This window comes from Sturnira hondurensis, unplaced genomic scaffold, assembly GCF_014824575.4.
Source record: "Sturnira hondurensis isolate 20B ecotype Veracruz unplaced genomic scaffold, ASM1482457v3 Scaffold0025484, whole genome shotgun sequence".
Lineage (NCBI taxonomy): Eukaryota > Metazoa > Chordata > Mammalia > Chiroptera > Phyllostomidae > Sturnira > Sturnira hondurensis.
Window position 1 is genome coordinate 207,491 of NW_028098115.1, and position 16,502 is coordinate 223,992.

The 16,502-nt window shown below is 46.7% G+C and overlaps 3 protein-coding genes across 6 annotated transcripts; 1 reads left to right on the forward strand and 2 right to left on the reverse strand.

Annotated features, from left to right (window-relative positions):
- Positions 1-382: 382 nt before the first annotated feature.
- Positions 383-7,525, reverse strand: OSGEP (O-sialoglycoprotein endopeptidase). Its single transcript, XM_037039743.1, has 11 exons — positions 7,004-7,525; positions 4,827-4,946; positions 4,489-4,664; positions 2,566-2,661; positions 2,381-2,430; positions 2,155-2,233; positions 1,408-1,473; positions 1,209-1,299; positions 900-975; positions 708-806; positions 383-566 (listed from the first exon to the last, which is right to left on the reverse strand). Exons 1-11 carry the CDS (start codon positions 7,116-7,118, stop codon positions 527-529), a joined length of 1,008 nt encoding a protein of 335 aa, XP_036895638.1. The 5' UTR covers positions 7,119-7,525; the 3' UTR covers positions 383-526.
- Positions 7,526-7,656: 131 nt separating this feature from the next.
- APEX1 (apurinic/apyrimidinic endodeoxyribonuclease 1) lies at positions 7,657-10,318 on the forward strand. 3 transcript variants are annotated; one of them, XM_037039745.1, is made up of 5 exons: positions 7,657-7,739; positions 8,031-8,150; positions 8,361-8,554; positions 9,203-9,395; positions 9,535-10,318. In XM_037039745.1, the coding sequence occupies exons 2-5, from the start codon at positions 8,093-8,095 to the stop codon at positions 10,050-10,052; spliced, it is 963 nt and encodes a 320-aa protein (XP_036895640.1). In that variant the 5' UTR covers positions 7,657-7,739; positions 8,031-8,092; the 3' UTR covers positions 10,053-10,318. The 3 variants fall into 3 exon arrangements, with proteins under 3 accessions (XP_036895640.1, XP_036895642.1, XP_036895639.1); XM_037039747.1 differs by having other exon boundaries at positions 7,661-7,743; XM_037039744.1 differs by having other exon boundaries at positions 7,706-7,809.
- PIP4P1 (phosphatidylinositol-4,5-bisphosphate 4-phosphatase 1) lies at positions 10,209-14,260 on the reverse strand. Of its 2 annotated transcripts, none has more exons than XM_037039748.1 (7): positions 13,865-14,260; positions 13,352-13,542; positions 12,886-12,992; positions 12,371-12,476; positions 12,108-12,160; positions 11,914-12,004; positions 10,209-11,213 (listed from the first exon to the last, which is right to left on the reverse strand). In XM_037039748.1, the coding sequence occupies exons 1-7, from the start codon at positions 14,025-14,027 to the stop codon at positions 11,070-11,072; spliced, it is 855 nt and encodes a 284-aa protein (XP_036895643.1). In that variant the 5' UTR covers positions 14,028-14,260; the 3' UTR covers positions 10,209-11,069. The 2 variants fall into 2 exon arrangements, with proteins under 2 accessions (XP_036895643.1, XP_036895644.1); XM_037039749.1 differs by having other exon boundaries at positions 13,886-14,258.
- Positions 14,261-16,502: the final 2,242 nt, after the last annotated feature.

Sequence of the window (16,502 nt, forward strand, 5' to 3'; positions counted from 1 at the left end):
AAATAAGTGTACGAAGGAGGAACAGTATTATTCTTCAGGTATAAATTAGCATACAATTAGATCTGGTTCCAGGCTACTCTGAGGGAAGTCTTGAGCACCTAACTTCAAAGAATTTAAATGAGACAATATATATAAAACAGTTAGCACAAGGCCTGATGCTAAAATATTTATGGTAACAACACTGCTAAGGGGATGTTACAGAAGTACCTAAAATATCTCCTCAATCGTAGCTCCAGAGCAGCAGCCCCTAACACGACCTGTACAGCCACCCAGGGCGCTGCTGACCCTTCCTTGCCTCCTTCTCTGTTCACCCCCTCACCACCAATGTATTCAGTGCCATCCGTATATTGTTTCTGAGCAACACAAGCTGATTACCAACAGAGAAAACCAAAAATACTTTATTGCTGCGTCATCTTGAGGTTCAAACGGTGGCAGGAGGAGCCCACGGCCTGGCCAGGACTTCCACAGCAGGACAGAGATCATGGGTCCACTTAGGGCACTGTCTACTCTGATCCTGTTAACATCGTCAGTCCCTCCAGGTTACTTCTACTTCATCTGTCCGATACCTGTGAAAAAACAGAAAACACCTGGTGGATGGCTATCTCTTTGCATCTTCCATTCTTCTCTGCCATCATGATTCTGGACCCTCTGCTCCCCTGATTTTTGCCTACCTCCCATACAATACTATCTATACCCCGCAAGGGTACCTCTGTGTGACCCCAGAATCACTGAGGGGTGTCCTGTGCCCAGCCCGAAACATCTCCCAACCCGCCTGGGCTATCATGGCTCCATTGTCAATGCAGAATCTGGAAAGGAAAAGAGATGGGTAATTTGGGATCTGAAGGCAGAAAATCACAGCAATTGGAGAAAAAAAGTGAAGAAAGGACAAGGGCCTTTACCTCTCATCTGTGGCAAAAAGTCGGGCTCCACGTTCCTGGCACATTGTCTCCATCATTTCCTGTAGCCTCATGTTACCTACGGAGAGGTAGTGGGTAGGGTTAATTCAGTTCAGCCATTTCTCCAGTCTAGCTGTAGACTGCATGCACATTTACTTAGGAAAATGAAGCTGGGACTCTAGGGGGCAAAGGTTAGGAAGCACAGAATAAGAAATCAAACTAGTAATCTCCCCAACCCCTTAGTTAAACTATCAGGAAAAAGATGTACATGCCTGAGAACAGGAAAGAGGAGCAAAGCCTAATGATACGTACACCCCACACCTCCCACGACAAGGGCCTCCTGGGAACCACAATGCGCCATGGCCCGCTCTGTGATCTCTACCAGCATTGCAAACACAGTTTCCTGTGGAGGATGGACAAGGTGCGAACATCAGAGGGAATCCCAGCTTAGCTCTACTGTACAAAAGCTCCTCTAGCTCCAACTTTCTATCCCAGCCTTGGACTCCATTACCTGCAAGGAGAAACATAGATCCTCAGGAGTACACTCGCCAGTGGCCAGCATCCGCTGGGCTGCATCCTATAATTAAAGGGGAAAACAGATAAAACAATGACTAGCGAGTGGTTTGGGAGACGTCATGAGAGTAAAATCAGTGCACTTGGAGAATCACTATGTTTCACCACAATTCAACTGGCCAGCACATCCCATACCTGCTTTGTTCCTTCACTGGCACCAAACTACAGAACGGGCAGCATTCATTCAAGACTCAGTAATTATGAATACCTGCCCTGGCACCACCCCAACCCCTCCCTTACTCTGCTGACTCTGCCTCCATCACACTTACCAGTATTTAACCTTTTACATTTTATTATTTCCCCCATGGTAACAACACTGCGAAGGGGATGTTACAGAAGTACCTAAAATATCTCCTCAATCGTAGCTCCAGAGCAACCCCTAACACGACCTGTACAGCCACCCAGAGCGCTGTTATCTCCCTTTTTTTCTCCCTTTTTATCTGTCTCCCTGTTAGAATGCAAGCTCCAAGTAGGCAGGGGTTTTTCCTTGCCCCATGCTATATGGCTATTGCCTACGGCAGTACCTGGCACACAGAAGATATAAATAAATGTTTGCTAAATAAATTCATTTAGCATCTATTACGGGCTAGTACTGTGCTCTATGCAGGAAATACAATGGTGAGCAAAACAGACACACTTCATTAAAAAGCATGCAAGTGCCCACCTCCCCCTCTCCCACGCTCACCTCAATGAAAGACAGGATCCCTGAGAATGAGACGTCCATCCCCTTTACAGTGTAGGGCAGCTCCAGCAGCTTCTTGCCTCTGTGTGGAAGTGAGGGTACGAGGCATCAAGCCTGCAGTCAGCTGGCTTCTCACCCTCCAACGCGCCTCCCAAACCTCATTAATATGTACACAGGAAAATCCCCGACGCCCCACCAGTCAGCCTCCTTTCACCTTGTGTCGCCTTACCGCTTGGCCATCTGTTCAATGTTGTAGCCTGGACTCGGGTCATTGGAAATCTAGGAGATAGAAAAAGAGAGTGAAGTCAGATATCCAGGAAACATAAGAAGCTAATTGATGATTTTCTCTCTCCCTTTCCATGGCTCCCCAGACATTCACCCCCATCTTATGCTCTCTGTAGCCCAAGGGCTTACCTTCAGAACTCGAGCAAAACGATCCAGACAATTACCCACAGCAATATCGATGGTTTCCCCAAAGATGCGGTATCGATGTTCTGAATATGCAATCACCTAAGGGTGATGAGGATGTCCATGAAACCTCAAGTCTGTAAAGAGGAGTATTTGGCTTTGGGGAAGAGCAGAGGATCATCGTGGCCACTAGAGTGTCCAAAAAGAAATGGAGAAAAAGTACTCTGCCAAACCCTGAGTGGGCCTTGTTTATAGCTGTGATCTGGGAAGCTCACATATACCTTAAGTAGTCCCAGAGCAGATTCCTAGACTATACCAGTGTATGTAGGTCAGGGCAGAAGTAAACTGTCATTTCAAATACACTGTTCTAGCTTGAAGGTTCCTGATGTATCAGTTAAAAGCAGTCTTGACAGTGCAGATGAGGGAACAGGCCTTCCTGCTTAGAGGTGGGGAACCAGAGTCCTTTTAGAGTAACCTATCAGGGCAGTACTATTTGTAAACATGAGAAGAGACAGAGTTGAAAAACTCAAAAATGCCATATTGTGTCAGACTAATGGCTGACTCCACTCAGCACTGGCAATCAACTTCTATCCAGTCTTCATACGTGACCAACTTCTAGTACAGAAAATATGTATCACGCACTGACACGCATGCTCCACCTTTCGGCAGTGAGTGCTGCCTAGGGACCAAACAGATCCTTTTCCCCCTGGTGCTGCTCAGGATTTCCTTCTGTTCTGATGTAGACCTCACTCTGCAATCAAAAGGCTGGTAACAAAAGGGGAAGGAAAAATACCCGCCTTTGTTCTTCAATCACCTACTCCTTTCCATTCAGTCATCTTCCCTGCTTTAACACCTCAGCAGGGAAGAGAGAGATTTGATCACTGCGCCTCTTAACTCCTGTAAGCCTTCATCCTACTTCCCACAGCCCAAGGCCCTGACCTTGCATGGCATTCTTCAGGCCTCAACCGCCTTTGTGCCTTCTACCTATTCAAGTGCTCACATCGTTTTCATAAGAATGTATGCTTCATCTTTAATAACTGTTTCACACAAGGCAGTTTTAGAACATAACCCTTTCTTAGGCTGGGGACAATGACTACTTCTGACAATAACTCCATCAGGTGTTCTTTGGGGAAAAAGGTGGAGTTCACCAGTCCCAACCTAAACAGGTCTCATAAAGGTATACCCAACAACTCTGGCTTGCCCTATAAACTAAAAATGTCTTCTAGTATTTTAAAAATTTATAAAGTATTTTAAAAATTATACTTTCAACCCTGGCTGGTGTGGCTCAGTGGATTAAGTGCTGGCCTGCGAACCAAAGGGTGGCTGGTTCAATTTCCAGTCAGGGCACATCCTTGGGTTGTAGGCCAGGTCCCCAGTAGGGGGTGTGTAAGAGGTAATATCAACGCAGTGATATTTCTCTACCTCTCTTTCTCCCTCCCTTCCCCTCTGTCTAAAAAAGAAAGAAAGAAAAAAGAACTTTATTAATAATTATACTTTCACACCTTAGAATAGCAACTTCTATATATTTACTACCAGTGATGCAAAACAAAACATGAACTATCATAAAAAACCAAATCGGGTAGTGTCCCTTAATTTTAATTGCTAAATTCCATAGAAACAATAAGCTTCAAAAGAATGACAGTGAAAATTCTTTAATTATTTTGAGGGCTTCAATCCTTACGATTCTTTCCTTTTATAAGAAAACCCTAAGAAATCTGTCATCTTTATAATCACACATATAAAAGTCATTTTATGTTTTAATTCTCCCACCCAAATCTGCAGTGTTACAAACTTTGTTGTGGACTTTCTAGTGTATAACTTCCTAGGTTCCAATGAGCCCAGCTTTGTTCTCGCCACTCAGATAGAACAAGAAAGGTGTTGGTACCGTGCCTCAGAAATTAAGAAGAAATGGTGAAGTATTTTAAATACCTGCGTATTTCCTCCACTAACATATAGCACAGTTGGGTTGGTGGCTCCAGTGATGAGGCGGCCCATCTCAATGTGGCCTATACAGTGGTTCACACCTAGCAATGGCTTATTCCACAGCTGAGCCACAGTACGGGCCACAACAGCCACAGAAACCAGTGGGGCACCCATGCCAGGGCCTAGGGAGAAAGGGGAGTTAGAATCCTTTAGAGATTAGGAAAAACAGAGCTGGAGGAAGCAGGGGGTGTGAGAGGTGGGGTGGCAAAGACGAACTACAGACTATTCTGACATAGCCAAGCTCTCGGTACATCTTCCACTCTCCACCTCTCACCCAGCCATACCTTTGGTGTAGGCAATGCAGTCAATATCCTGGGAGGTTAATCCGGCCTCTGTCAGCGCCTCCTGCAGAAGGTCCAGGATAACAGCTCGGTGGTGCCTGGCAGTATCACCTGGAAGAAATCCTAGGAGATAAACACAAGTCAGAGATCATAAGGTTTTTCTGTAGCAAAGGTAGGTAGAAATCCAAGACAGGTGTTTTAGTAGTGCTCGCTTTCACTCTCCTCAAGCACTCATTCTTCCAGGACTTCAGATACAATTTCCATACTGTTCAGCTAGGCCTGAGCAGTCCCTCAGAAATGCCCTTCTTCATACTCCTACTCAGCCTTCAGGACTCAGCCTTCAGGACTCAGCCTTCACTCATTTCTGTGACCCTACAAACCCTCTGCATTACCACATTGCTGTTTTTAACAAACGGTATTTAACCATGTCTAGTATTTTCATTGTGAGCATGTTTGCTGTAACATCTTTGCTGCATTTCCTCCACAAAAATTTTTGTGACACAACTAATAGGCCTTAAGGCGATTTCAAAATAAAGGATACAATAACAAAAAATAAAAGGACATTGAAACATAATAACAAAAAACTTTATTGTAAAAAATGAAAATACACTGTCTTTTGTTCATAGTATTGTATTTTTTTTTCTTTTTTGGCCTATTGATTTCATCTCCGTATTTGGCATCACATTTTTTCTTTTTCACTATAATTCTTCCTTCATTAAAGGAGGTATCAGTTTCAGCTAAAGAAATCGGTAATTAATGCTGTTGAAGACCGTTGTGAGTGAGCCCACCTCTTTTATGTTTGCCACTGCTTGGGAAACTCTGGTTTTGATGGGTGGAAGGGAAGACCATGCTCACAAACCATGTGCAAACAGGTAAGTTATTTTCTAGGAGAGTAAGCAGTTTGGCTTTCACACAGCTGTGCAATCTGGCACAGTTGTCATCATCCACTGTTTTAAGGCTACCACATCTACTCATCACTGTTGAGACCATTATGAGAACTATGACTTATTTAACATAAAAATAGGCAACTTCCTCAATGGAGAAATGAAACCAAACTGTCAACCAGTGATTTTAATCTTTTACAGAAAAATCGCCTTGTGGTCAATTACTTGTGTAATGAAAATGCTTTTGTCAAAAATATCCAGGACTGTATTTAACATGTAACAATTACAGCCTCATAATTAGCTATAGTTTCCCCAGTTTAACCCTGAGCACTTCAAATCACTGGCTATCTTATTCACCTTTGTATTCATGGAGCCAAAATGCCTGTTAGAGCAACTACTAAACATACATATATTTCCATTGAGTAACCTGTCACAACATCACGTGTGCAGGGAGGCTTTTCAGGTATGTGCAAGTCAGATGCATACATACACACACACGTGTTTTGGGGGAGGATAGGCATGATGTATCATAACATAACATTTATTAAACGTTTTAGCCCTGGCTGGTGTAGCTCAGTGGATTGAGCGCAGGCCTGTGAGGCAAAGGGTCACTGGTTCAATTCCCACTCAGGGCACATGCTTGGGTTGCAGGCCAAGTCCCCAGTTGGGGACACATGACAGGCAACCACACATTGATGTTTCTCTCCCACTCTTTCTCCTGCCCTTCCCCTCTCTCTAAAAATAAATAAATTTTAAAAAGTTTTAATACAACTGGTACTTTAATTGCCAAGACCCACCGATACGGGTATTGTTCCCATTTTAAGAGTAAATAAGCCCCAAAACATACACTGAACATTAATATTGCAAAGCCAGCCAGTTCTCTCTGATATTAAACTGGGAGTCTCTACACTCATTCTAGAATATTTTGATTGCATCTATGTTAAGTTATTCTATTTATCATATGTAAAGTTCTGTTTATGTGTCTCAAGTTCTGCTATGTGTCCAGAGCAGGCTCGTAACATCCGCTTCTGTATGCAACTATTTTTGTAGCCAATAGCAAGTTGGCTGACTGATTAGTAGGAGCTCAATAAACGCTGAGGAACCTTGAAAATCGAGGTCTAAGTGCCTGTAACTCTTCTATCGATCGGCTTTCTAACGTTAATAAACATCACAGACGCTCGAATCGAAAACTCCGAGTGGACAATACCCTCCACGCCCTAGTTCGCTTGTATTTAGTAAGACAGAAGATGATGCTGAGCGGAGAAGCGAGACGCAAACCGTAAGTTCCTTGCTCACCTGTGCCCGGAGGCGTGACGTAAGTGCGCCGCGGGTTTGCCAGGACCTTGCCATCCCGAACCACTCCCACGCCAATCTTGTTGGCACTGCCTTCAAAACCCAGTACCGTTGGCATGCCCGAAGCTGGGAGAAAACACCGGCAGGGCTCCCAGCTACCGCAGCAGCCGTGGAATCCTCACCAGTCCTTGCTGAGAGCAGATGCCGGGGTGCAGAGGTAGAGGACAAGCCAGTACTGCTTGGTGGCCGAGCACACTAGACAGGGACCACACTCCCTCGCGCCAGCGCCAGCCCGCCTCCGTCGTCACAGGGCCCCTTCAAGGCCCCTTCAAGGCCCTGTCTTACTAACTGCCTGGAACGCTTTGCCGCCATCTGTTTCTTACATTCCTATCCATTCCTTTGCCCCTCTCCGGTGGTCTAGCGCAGACTTCTTCACGGATTTTTTTTCTCTCTTGCACAGCACCGGATCTTCAGTCAGGGAGGAAAAAGGAGTCGTACGGCCGGCACACCCATAAACAGTCCAAGAATGGAGGGTTGGGGCCTTCAATCCCGCGGAGACATCTGAGAAGGGAGGGGAGGCCAAGGTTCTCTGTCACGTGGGCCTAGACAGACTAATCACCTGCATTCCTCCACTAGGCGGGGCTACCTCAGATCACGTGACCACTCCAGTTACCCACGTGGGAGCACAGCGTGCTCCATTCTTTGTGCTTGGTCAAGAAGGATCTTCGCAGCAACTTCAGTAGGTTAGATACTGGGCTGCTCTTCTTTTCCACATCAGAGGGGCTTCTCTGGACGTCTGATTGGCTAGCGTAAGCCGGGACCCTTAAATAAGGCCCTCGATCAGCCTGAGGGAAAATCTCGCGATTAGAATATATAGATCACTATGAAATGATTTAGTGTTGTGGGTGAGGGGCTAGAGGACTTACGGCGCGTGGAGGTGGGGAAGGAATTCAGAGATAATATCGGGTCATGCAGGAGAGGAGTCTTTTCCCAGCTCTGGCTGATTTCACTATTTATTTGCGTCTGTAAGGCAACACGGTAAAAATACTGCTTTGCTGGGTGACGTGGTGCAGGAGGGCATTCGTTACAGTGATGCCGAAGCGTGGGAAAAAGGGAGCAGTGGCAGAAGACGGAGAAGTGCCCAAGACTGGTAAGAGAGTGAAATGATTCCCCTTCCCTGGAGGCTGTGACGGTGGGTGGTGCTTTCCTCGCTAAACGGGAAGCACGGACCAATGCAACTCATTTTTGCAGTTTGTAAATGAGTCAGTGCAACTCCAGGCTCTCAGTGGACCTGTAGTTAACTCCGGATGAAAAGTTGGATGCCACCAAGTTTTATCACTATGTATCACTTATTTTATAGAGCCAGAGGCCAAGAAGAGTAAGGCGGGAGAAGGAGCAAAGAAAAATGAAAAAGAGGCAGCAGGAGAAGGGTCAGTCCTTTATGAGGACCCCCCAGATAAGAAAACCTCACCCAGTGGCAAATCAGCCACCCTCAAGATCTGCTCCTGGAATGTGGATGGGCTTCGAGCCTGGATTAAGAAGAAAGGTTTAGATGTGAGTGGAATTCAGGGAGGGGGAAGAGATGTTTAGTACTGAATCATCTTGGGATTTAATCACCTTTCCCATTTTAGTGCCCAACATGCAGGTTTTATTTTTCCCAAGTTTATAGTTTTCTTGGGGGAGAGGTACAAGGAGGGGCTTTATCAAGTCATACCAGCTGTTCCCTGTCTATCCATTCCATTTCATTGTCGTTGTCATAAATGTTTGATGTCCTCATCTCTTCCGCAGCAAGTTGAGAAAAATCTTGTGGTTTGATTTTCTCCTTTTAATCTCTGGCATATTCTGTTTTTAAATAAGTAGTGCTCACATAATACAATATACAAATGATGTAGAATTGTACACTTGAAACTTAATAATTTAAGTGATTGGTGTCATCCCAATAAATCTAATAAAATTAAAAAAGAAGTAACTATGCTTAAAAATTTTAGCTATTTACTGTCTATAGAAAAAACACAATCTCCTCAGGGTTACATGTAAGTTTGATCTCCTTCCATTAATTACCAGTTAACATAAAACTGTGCTGCTAGACCCTTAAACTCCCTATGTACAGGGACTGTCTCCTGTGTATCTCTAGCACTTAGCACAGATTTTTAAATAAATGTCAGCTGAACTGATACTTTTTATACCTTTCATTTTACTCAGTGGGTAAAGGAGGAAGCCCCAGATATCCTGTGCTTGCAAGAGACCAAATGTTCAGAGAATAAACTACCAGCTGAACTTCAAGAGCTGCCTGGACTATCCCATCAGTACTGGTCCGCTCCTTCAGACAAGGAGGGGTACAGTGGCGTGGGCCTACTCTCTCGCCAGTGCCCTCTCAAAGTCTCCTATGGCATTGGTGAGACCCTACTGATTCCTTATGCCTGAACTCTTCCAAACCACTTACTGATATCCCATTCCAGTCCCAATTTGGTTATTTTCTACTTTCCCTTTTCTTAATATTTCTTTATATCGATACTGTTTCATCATTTCTGCAGGCGAGGAGGAACATGATCAGGAAGGCCGAGTGATTGTGGCTGAATACGATGCATTTGTGCTGGTAACAGCCTATGTACCTAATGCAGGTCGAGGTCTGGTGCGCCTGGAGTACCGACAGCGCTGGGATGAAGCCTTCCGCAAGTTCCTAAAGGGCATGGCTTCCCGCAAGCCCCTTGTGCTCTGTGGGGATCTCAATGTGGCTCATGAAGAAATTGACCTTCGCAACCCCAAGGGAAACAAAAAGAATGCTGGCTTCACTCCTCAAGAGCGCCAAGGCTTTGGGGAATTACTGCAGGCTGTGCCGCTGGTTGACAGTTTCCGGCACCTCTACCCCAACACAGCTTATGCCTACACCTTTTGGACCTACATGATGAATGCTCGATCCAAAAACGTTGGATGGCGCCTTGATTACTTTTTGATGTCTCATTCTCTGTTACCTGCATTGTGTGACAGCAAGATCCGTTCCAAGGCCCTGGGCAGTGACCACTGCCCCATCACCCTATACCTAGCACTGTGATACCTCCCCCAATCATTTTGAGCCTGGGAAATAAGCCTCCTAAACTAGCTTTAAAATGTCTTTGCTCTCTAGAGAATTCTGCACTGGTATTTACTTTCTAAAAAATGAATCCTCCCTTGTGATATGGGTTTCCTTTAAGCCCAAGGTTTTGTGGGGTTTTTTTTGCGTGAGTGGGGTTTTTTCTTCTTCTTTTTTTTAACATTAAACAAAAGCTACTGGTGATTTCCTTTGACCTGTCAGAGTGAAAATAAAGAGTCATAGTTTCAGCCTTGCTGTCTTTGTATTCTAGTCTGTAGAGCTCAATCCCCCTCATAGAGAATAACAACTAGAAAAGGGTAGAGTTGTGACCTTATTTATTTACAAGCACAGGATGAGTCCCTTACCCTCCCCCAACACAACAACCCTACCTAGCCCAGTGAAATACAACTGGGGGTAAGGCTGGGAGGAGGAATTAAGGAAACACAGGACTAGGGGAACATCCCATATTAAATAGTTATATACACAACAGTTCCTGTGGTTCTGTAGAGCAGCAGCTGACCCCACCCCTATAGGACACGGAATGCAGGGAGAGGAGACAGTACTGAGGCCAGAGCCAGCCCCCCAGTGAAGTGCAATAGCAGCAAGGTCCTAATGGTGCACGAGAGGGAGGGAAACCCCCAGGGCTACCCACCCCAACCCTGCCCTGGAATGTGTAAGGGACAGGCATGGCTCTCAGGGAGCATATAGGAAGGACAAGGCGAAAACCGTCTTTCAAGGCCCAGGTTTAAGAGCAACATTTCACCTATTTCACCCTAAACACAGCAACCCTTGGAGGAAAGCAGATGGCCAGCAATGGTCTTACCTACCCCTCCAACCTTGGGTGAGGGCCTGGTTCCCTCCTACCTCTCCACAGGGAAAAGGAAGGCAGCTGCTTGGCTCCTCTTAGAGAAGCCCAGGAAGCCTTTTGTCACGGCTCCCTTTGTAGTGTCACTGTCCCCACCAGGAAGGGGCCAGGCACAGTGTGGGTCATCACGGGGCTCAGGAGAAGTTCTGGACAGGGTGGCTGACCTTCATACAGGCCCAATAGAGGGCCCGCCCCAAACACAGCACAGCCAACAGAATGACAAATGCCCAGGCTGCATAGATGCCTCCATATCGCTGTGCATGCTTCCATGTCCCAAACTGTCAAGAGAAAAAAGAAGATGGGGTTACTGTCATCTCTCACCATTTTCTAGGAGTCCTAGTAGCAGTAACCCAACTCCAGCTTCAGTCCCTGTTCCTTATCCATGTACAGCCATCTTCAGTGACCTGCTTAAAGGCCCAGTTGTTCAGTTTCCTTCCCCTAGGCAGGAGCATACTCATAAAGTGTCAAACCTGTCAGTTTTTCTTTCTTTTTTAAAAAAAATCCTCACCCAAGGATATGTTTATTGATTTTAGAGTGAAAGGGAGAGATAAATAAAAAAAAACACTGATGTGAGAGAGAAACATCGACCAGTTGCTAGCCCCCTGTACACTGCCCAACTGGGAATCAAACCCCCAACCTGCTGGTGTATGGGATGACGCTCCAACCAACTGAGCACCCAGCTAGGGCTGTTAGTTTTTCTTAATATCTTACAATTACACCAGATTTCCTAAATGACTCCTAATTTAAGCCACTTCTCCATTGTCCTACCCTCTGCATAAAGAAGATGGCTGGTTCTTTACTTCTAGAGTAACAATGAAGACTGTTTATCAGTTACCTTCAACTTCAGTTCATCTATACATTCAACAAGAAATAAGCAAAATGCCCTTCGTTTCTTTCCCCTTTTTAAGTTAGCCATTTCCAAATCTTAGCTTATGTAGATGATGCTGAAGAATGAAAGGCTGGATCATAGTTACTCACGGCGAGTCCAGTGGCAGTGACTGCCAAGAGTAAGCCAAGCAAGAAGCAGCAGATACATCTCTTTCGTGGATATCTGCGCCCAATAGATGACCTGTAGGGAAGCAAACAAAAATGTATGTTTGAAATGGCCTCTAATTTTTACTCCACACATTACCCAATTATCAACTCAATGATGCCACTCTCTAATCACTTACACTTTCCTGCAGTGAGGGCAACGGGCCAAGGTTCGATCTGTGAACTCTGTCCACTATGGAGAAAGAAAAAGGGAGACACCAATTAATAGTACAAGCAGTCTCACCTTCAGTAAGAGTCCTGAGGTAGGGGAGGTGGGGGGATGGGCTCTGCTAGAACAGGCCTGTTCAGGATTCATTATTATAAATCAGGAGTATATTCATGATTCCTCCTGGATTCCCACCCCTGCCCCCCACACACAGGGCTTCCCAATACCCCTCCTCACCAGGAAAGTATTCTTGCAATGTCCACAGATGACCCTGACACCCACGGGTTGTGGTTCTGGACTCAGAGGTCCTGGATGCACAGGCCCTAGATTAATGATTCTTTTGCTGTGCAAGGAAAAGACTATATTTAAAAAGTTTTTAATCCTAAGGACCCTTACACTATCCCTCCTTCACAGCCCCTGCTCCCTGCCTCATGAAGTTCCTCTACTTCTCTGTACATTTAACATATTTTGCCCAACACTACCCCAGAACCCTTGAGGAGCACTTTTATCTCAGGATAACTAACCCAGTACCTGAAACGCTACATCTTCCTAAAGTACACCATTTCATTCAATCTTTTTATTGAGAGATGAGAAAGATGGTTATAACATGCTAGAGGCACAACAGACCTTAGCCTTTTCTCCTTCTAAGTAAATACCAGGTTCTGTCACCTTGACAATCTCTACAAACATTCATCCTTTATGGGCTTTCCAATTTTCCCCATGGATGCCCTCCCCTACCTTATGCCTCTTACCAGTAGGGACGAGGACAGGCAATCCGCTGGGAAGTCACTTTGCAGATAAGAAGACAGTTACAGGGGCATCGAACATATTTTTTCCCTAGGGGTGCATTCTTGATTGGCTAGAGAATAATGGGAATATCGGTAAGCAAACCTCAAATTTCAATCTCTTTCATTTCCTCCAAACCCCTCTGAGGAGAGATGAGATAGATAAGGTTTTAGCCAGGACAGAGAAATGAAAGAAAGGCATACAGCATGAGACTGGCAAATGAAACCTTGGCTTAACTACCTGGGATAGGTAGGGATGTGAGGGATGGTAAACATTAGCTTTGGTGAGTGGTGGGTAGGGACATGTCTGTATGAGACACCTGGAACTGAAATCTGAGTTTTATGAAGAATGCTTGGCTGAAGGTCAGAGTTTAAAATCAAAGAATCAGAAAGAATATGCAGGAAACAGGGCCCATATATATATAAAACTCACAGTGGCTTCATTGCAGACGCCACATTTGACTACATGCTGATGCATCTTGCCTTCTACATTGATGACGGACTGGCAGACTCGGCAGGTGATCCTGGGGGCACTCCCACTGTCTGGGCTGGTCAGGGGTGAGTAGGGGGGTGGGTCCTCCCCAGGCAACACGGCTGGGTGTCCCTCCGGGAACGGGGGAAATGCTGGGTGTGGGGGAGAGAGGTAAAAATAGAGCTGCCATCACTTGCAGACACCCCCCACTGATGCTCCACGGGGTCAGGGGTCTCTTTCTGGTCCTCAACCCTGCTGACCAAATTCTGAGGGCTTCTTACAATCCGTGCTTCAACCAGCTTCCTCAGAAACCCAAGCCTTCCGCACGACTGAGGACGAAAGAAAGCCTCGCCCTGTCACACAGGTGCAACAGCACCGCACCTGGAGCCTGGGCCCCGCCCTCTGCCCGCGGCCCCGCCCCTTCCCACCTCTCCGAGTACCCCCTGGGAACACCTCCGACCCGCCCCGGCTTACCCTGGGGCGGGGCATGTTTACCGGCTCCGTACGGTGGTGCGGAGGGGGTCAGGCCTCCCCCGGGCCCAGGCCCACTCCCGCCTGGCCCCGCTAATCCGTTGCCACCAGCGCCACCATCGATGGGCTCAGAGAGCAGCGGGGATCGCTCTCCATCAGCCGCCATGGTTGCCACCACCGCCTTCAGCTTCGGCCAAGGATCGGACTCCCGTCACCGCAGCCACAGCCACCGCCGCTACCGGGTTCCCAGGGCGCCTGCGCCCGCGCGCCCGGCTAGCCCCGCAACCAGTGGCTTGCCCCTCCCTGGTCCGTCCCACCGCACGTGACAGGCTATCCCCGCCCCCACTGGGTTATGGTTTGCGTGGAGACACCAATTCCTGGGCCTGTGAAGGCAGCTTTTCTGTACCATTGGGGGGCGTCGCTATAACGTCAACTGTCACATGGCCTTCCGCAAGGCCGCCGGCCTTGCCAAACCTGCACGTGACGAGACGTTCAGCGAGCTATTGGAAGCGTGGCCCATGGTGCTACCTCCAGACCAGGAGGTGGGGTCGGGCCGCAGCGGCTCACCGGTCACGTGTCAGGAAGCCGCGAGCCCTCAGGCATCCAGAGCAGGACCAATTGCTCCTCATTGGTCCAAAGACACCATTAAAAAGTTTTCTCCCTCTTTGAGATTATGATTGACGTCCCATTGGCTGGAGACTTCCTCCCCCGTTCCGCGGGTCCTGTTACCCTCTGGGTGCACGTTTATTGGTCCGAATTTAGCGCCAGAACTTGAGGGCGTGGCTCAAGTCAGCTGTGGCAGAGTGCAGGCGCTTAGGATGTTCTGAACAGCTGGAGGAGGAGGATCGATAGACAACACAGCCACTCCGCTCAAAGAAATACCTGCAAAAAATCAACGTAAAGCTATACCGAGAGGAAGTGGGTTAAAATGTTAAGATGATCACCCCAGCCTTTCATTCTGGAGTCACTTCTAGAACAGGACACAAGACTGGCTTCTCTAGGAAGGTGGTCTGCAGACTCCACCTTTCTCCCCATCCTTAATTAAATTGTGAGTTTATGTTTTTATGAGTCCGCGTCTGCCACTTAAAGGAGATCTCAACGTTTTATTCAATTTTATGATCTCTCTCTCCCACCCCATTCTAAACGCATCAGCACAAGTGTGTTTTTTTAAATTGAGTTAATCAAACACATCCAAGGATATTTTTGTCACCTCATTTGGCACATGAGACAGTCTTGAGACTAAAGACTCAATTTTGTCCCCAGCCACGACGCTGCAATGGAGGTTGCTCTGACAAGTATTGGAAAAGATGTTAAGCAGCGCAGTCATTTAAACATACAGCCAATCCACCTATCCACTCTCCTGTTCATCCATATTCAACCAAACAATTTGTACAGCAGCTAAGATTACTTTTCAAACCTTAATAAGTGCTTTCCAAAATGGGTACCCAGGAAGAGATGAAATCATACATCTCCCTCTATTGGAAGGGAACTCAGTGGAAGGGAACCCTACCGCCTCAGTGGGAGGGGACTTTTTTCCTTGATGTTGAAACTTCATTGGATGTTTCAGGGTATAGCAGGGGCAGTCAGTCAAGGTGAATGGCTCTTGGTTATGGAAAGAATAATTTAGGAGGATTTTCTTAATTACATATGTGTAGGGTGAATAGGCTATTCTGGAATTCAAAAGTGAGTCAATTTAGAGAATATTTGTTTTACAGTGTTATATAATTTCCTTTAGTTAAGCCAGTACAGGGTATAAAAAGCCCTATTGTCATAGGAGAAGGTAGTACCAAAAAGGCAAAGGGAGATGGCCCCAGCTGCTGTGTGGGGGTAACTTTCCTCTCAAGTTCCCCTGTGTGCCAGGGATGAGAGTAAACATGACTGAGATGTGATCTGCTTGGGAAGGAGAGGTGGCCAGTTTCCCTGAGGAAAAAGGCCTTGAGCAGTGGCCAGATTCTCAGGGAAAAAAGGCATTGTGCCACCTCCTCAAGGAGCTTTTATTGGGTTGTAATACACAGGAATACAGGGTGGTAAGGATCAAACAGTAGATAACATTTCAAAGAAATCTGAGGGCTTAGTCTGAGTCACAGTCTGTCAGGAAGAGAGTTTTTAGGGTTTCCTGCTAGAACGCTTAACATGAATGAATGCACTCTCAGCAGAGCAGATTTCACAGGTTTATCAGGAAGTCTTTGTGATGCCAGATTTTCCCCCTGGGCACTGTCTAGGAGCTGCACCCCTCCCCATCGGGTAGGTATTCAGGCTTAAGGGGATTAGAGCCAGGAAGCCCTTCTCCCAGAGGACATGGGGACTTCGGCTTTGTCAAAGCTGGGGGGGTGGGGGCTGTGAGGCTCCATTGCTCCCTCTTTGTTGCAGTGCCCCCATTCCTTCCATGATAGCCTCCCAAGTGGTCAAGTCTGGCTTAGGTTGGTCCCTGCTGTGAAGAGACTTACCCATCAAGGTCTTCCAACCATGCTTTGGGGGCAGGGAGGAAACCGAGGCAGCATTTGCTACCAGAAACAAGCCTTATCTCCTGCAGCTCGAATTCCAGAGGTTGCTCACTCATCCTTAGCCACGGGGGTGGGGGGGTGGGGATAGATTTACAACTCCTAAAACCAGGCAGAGCAGTCCACAACACTGCTGCTCC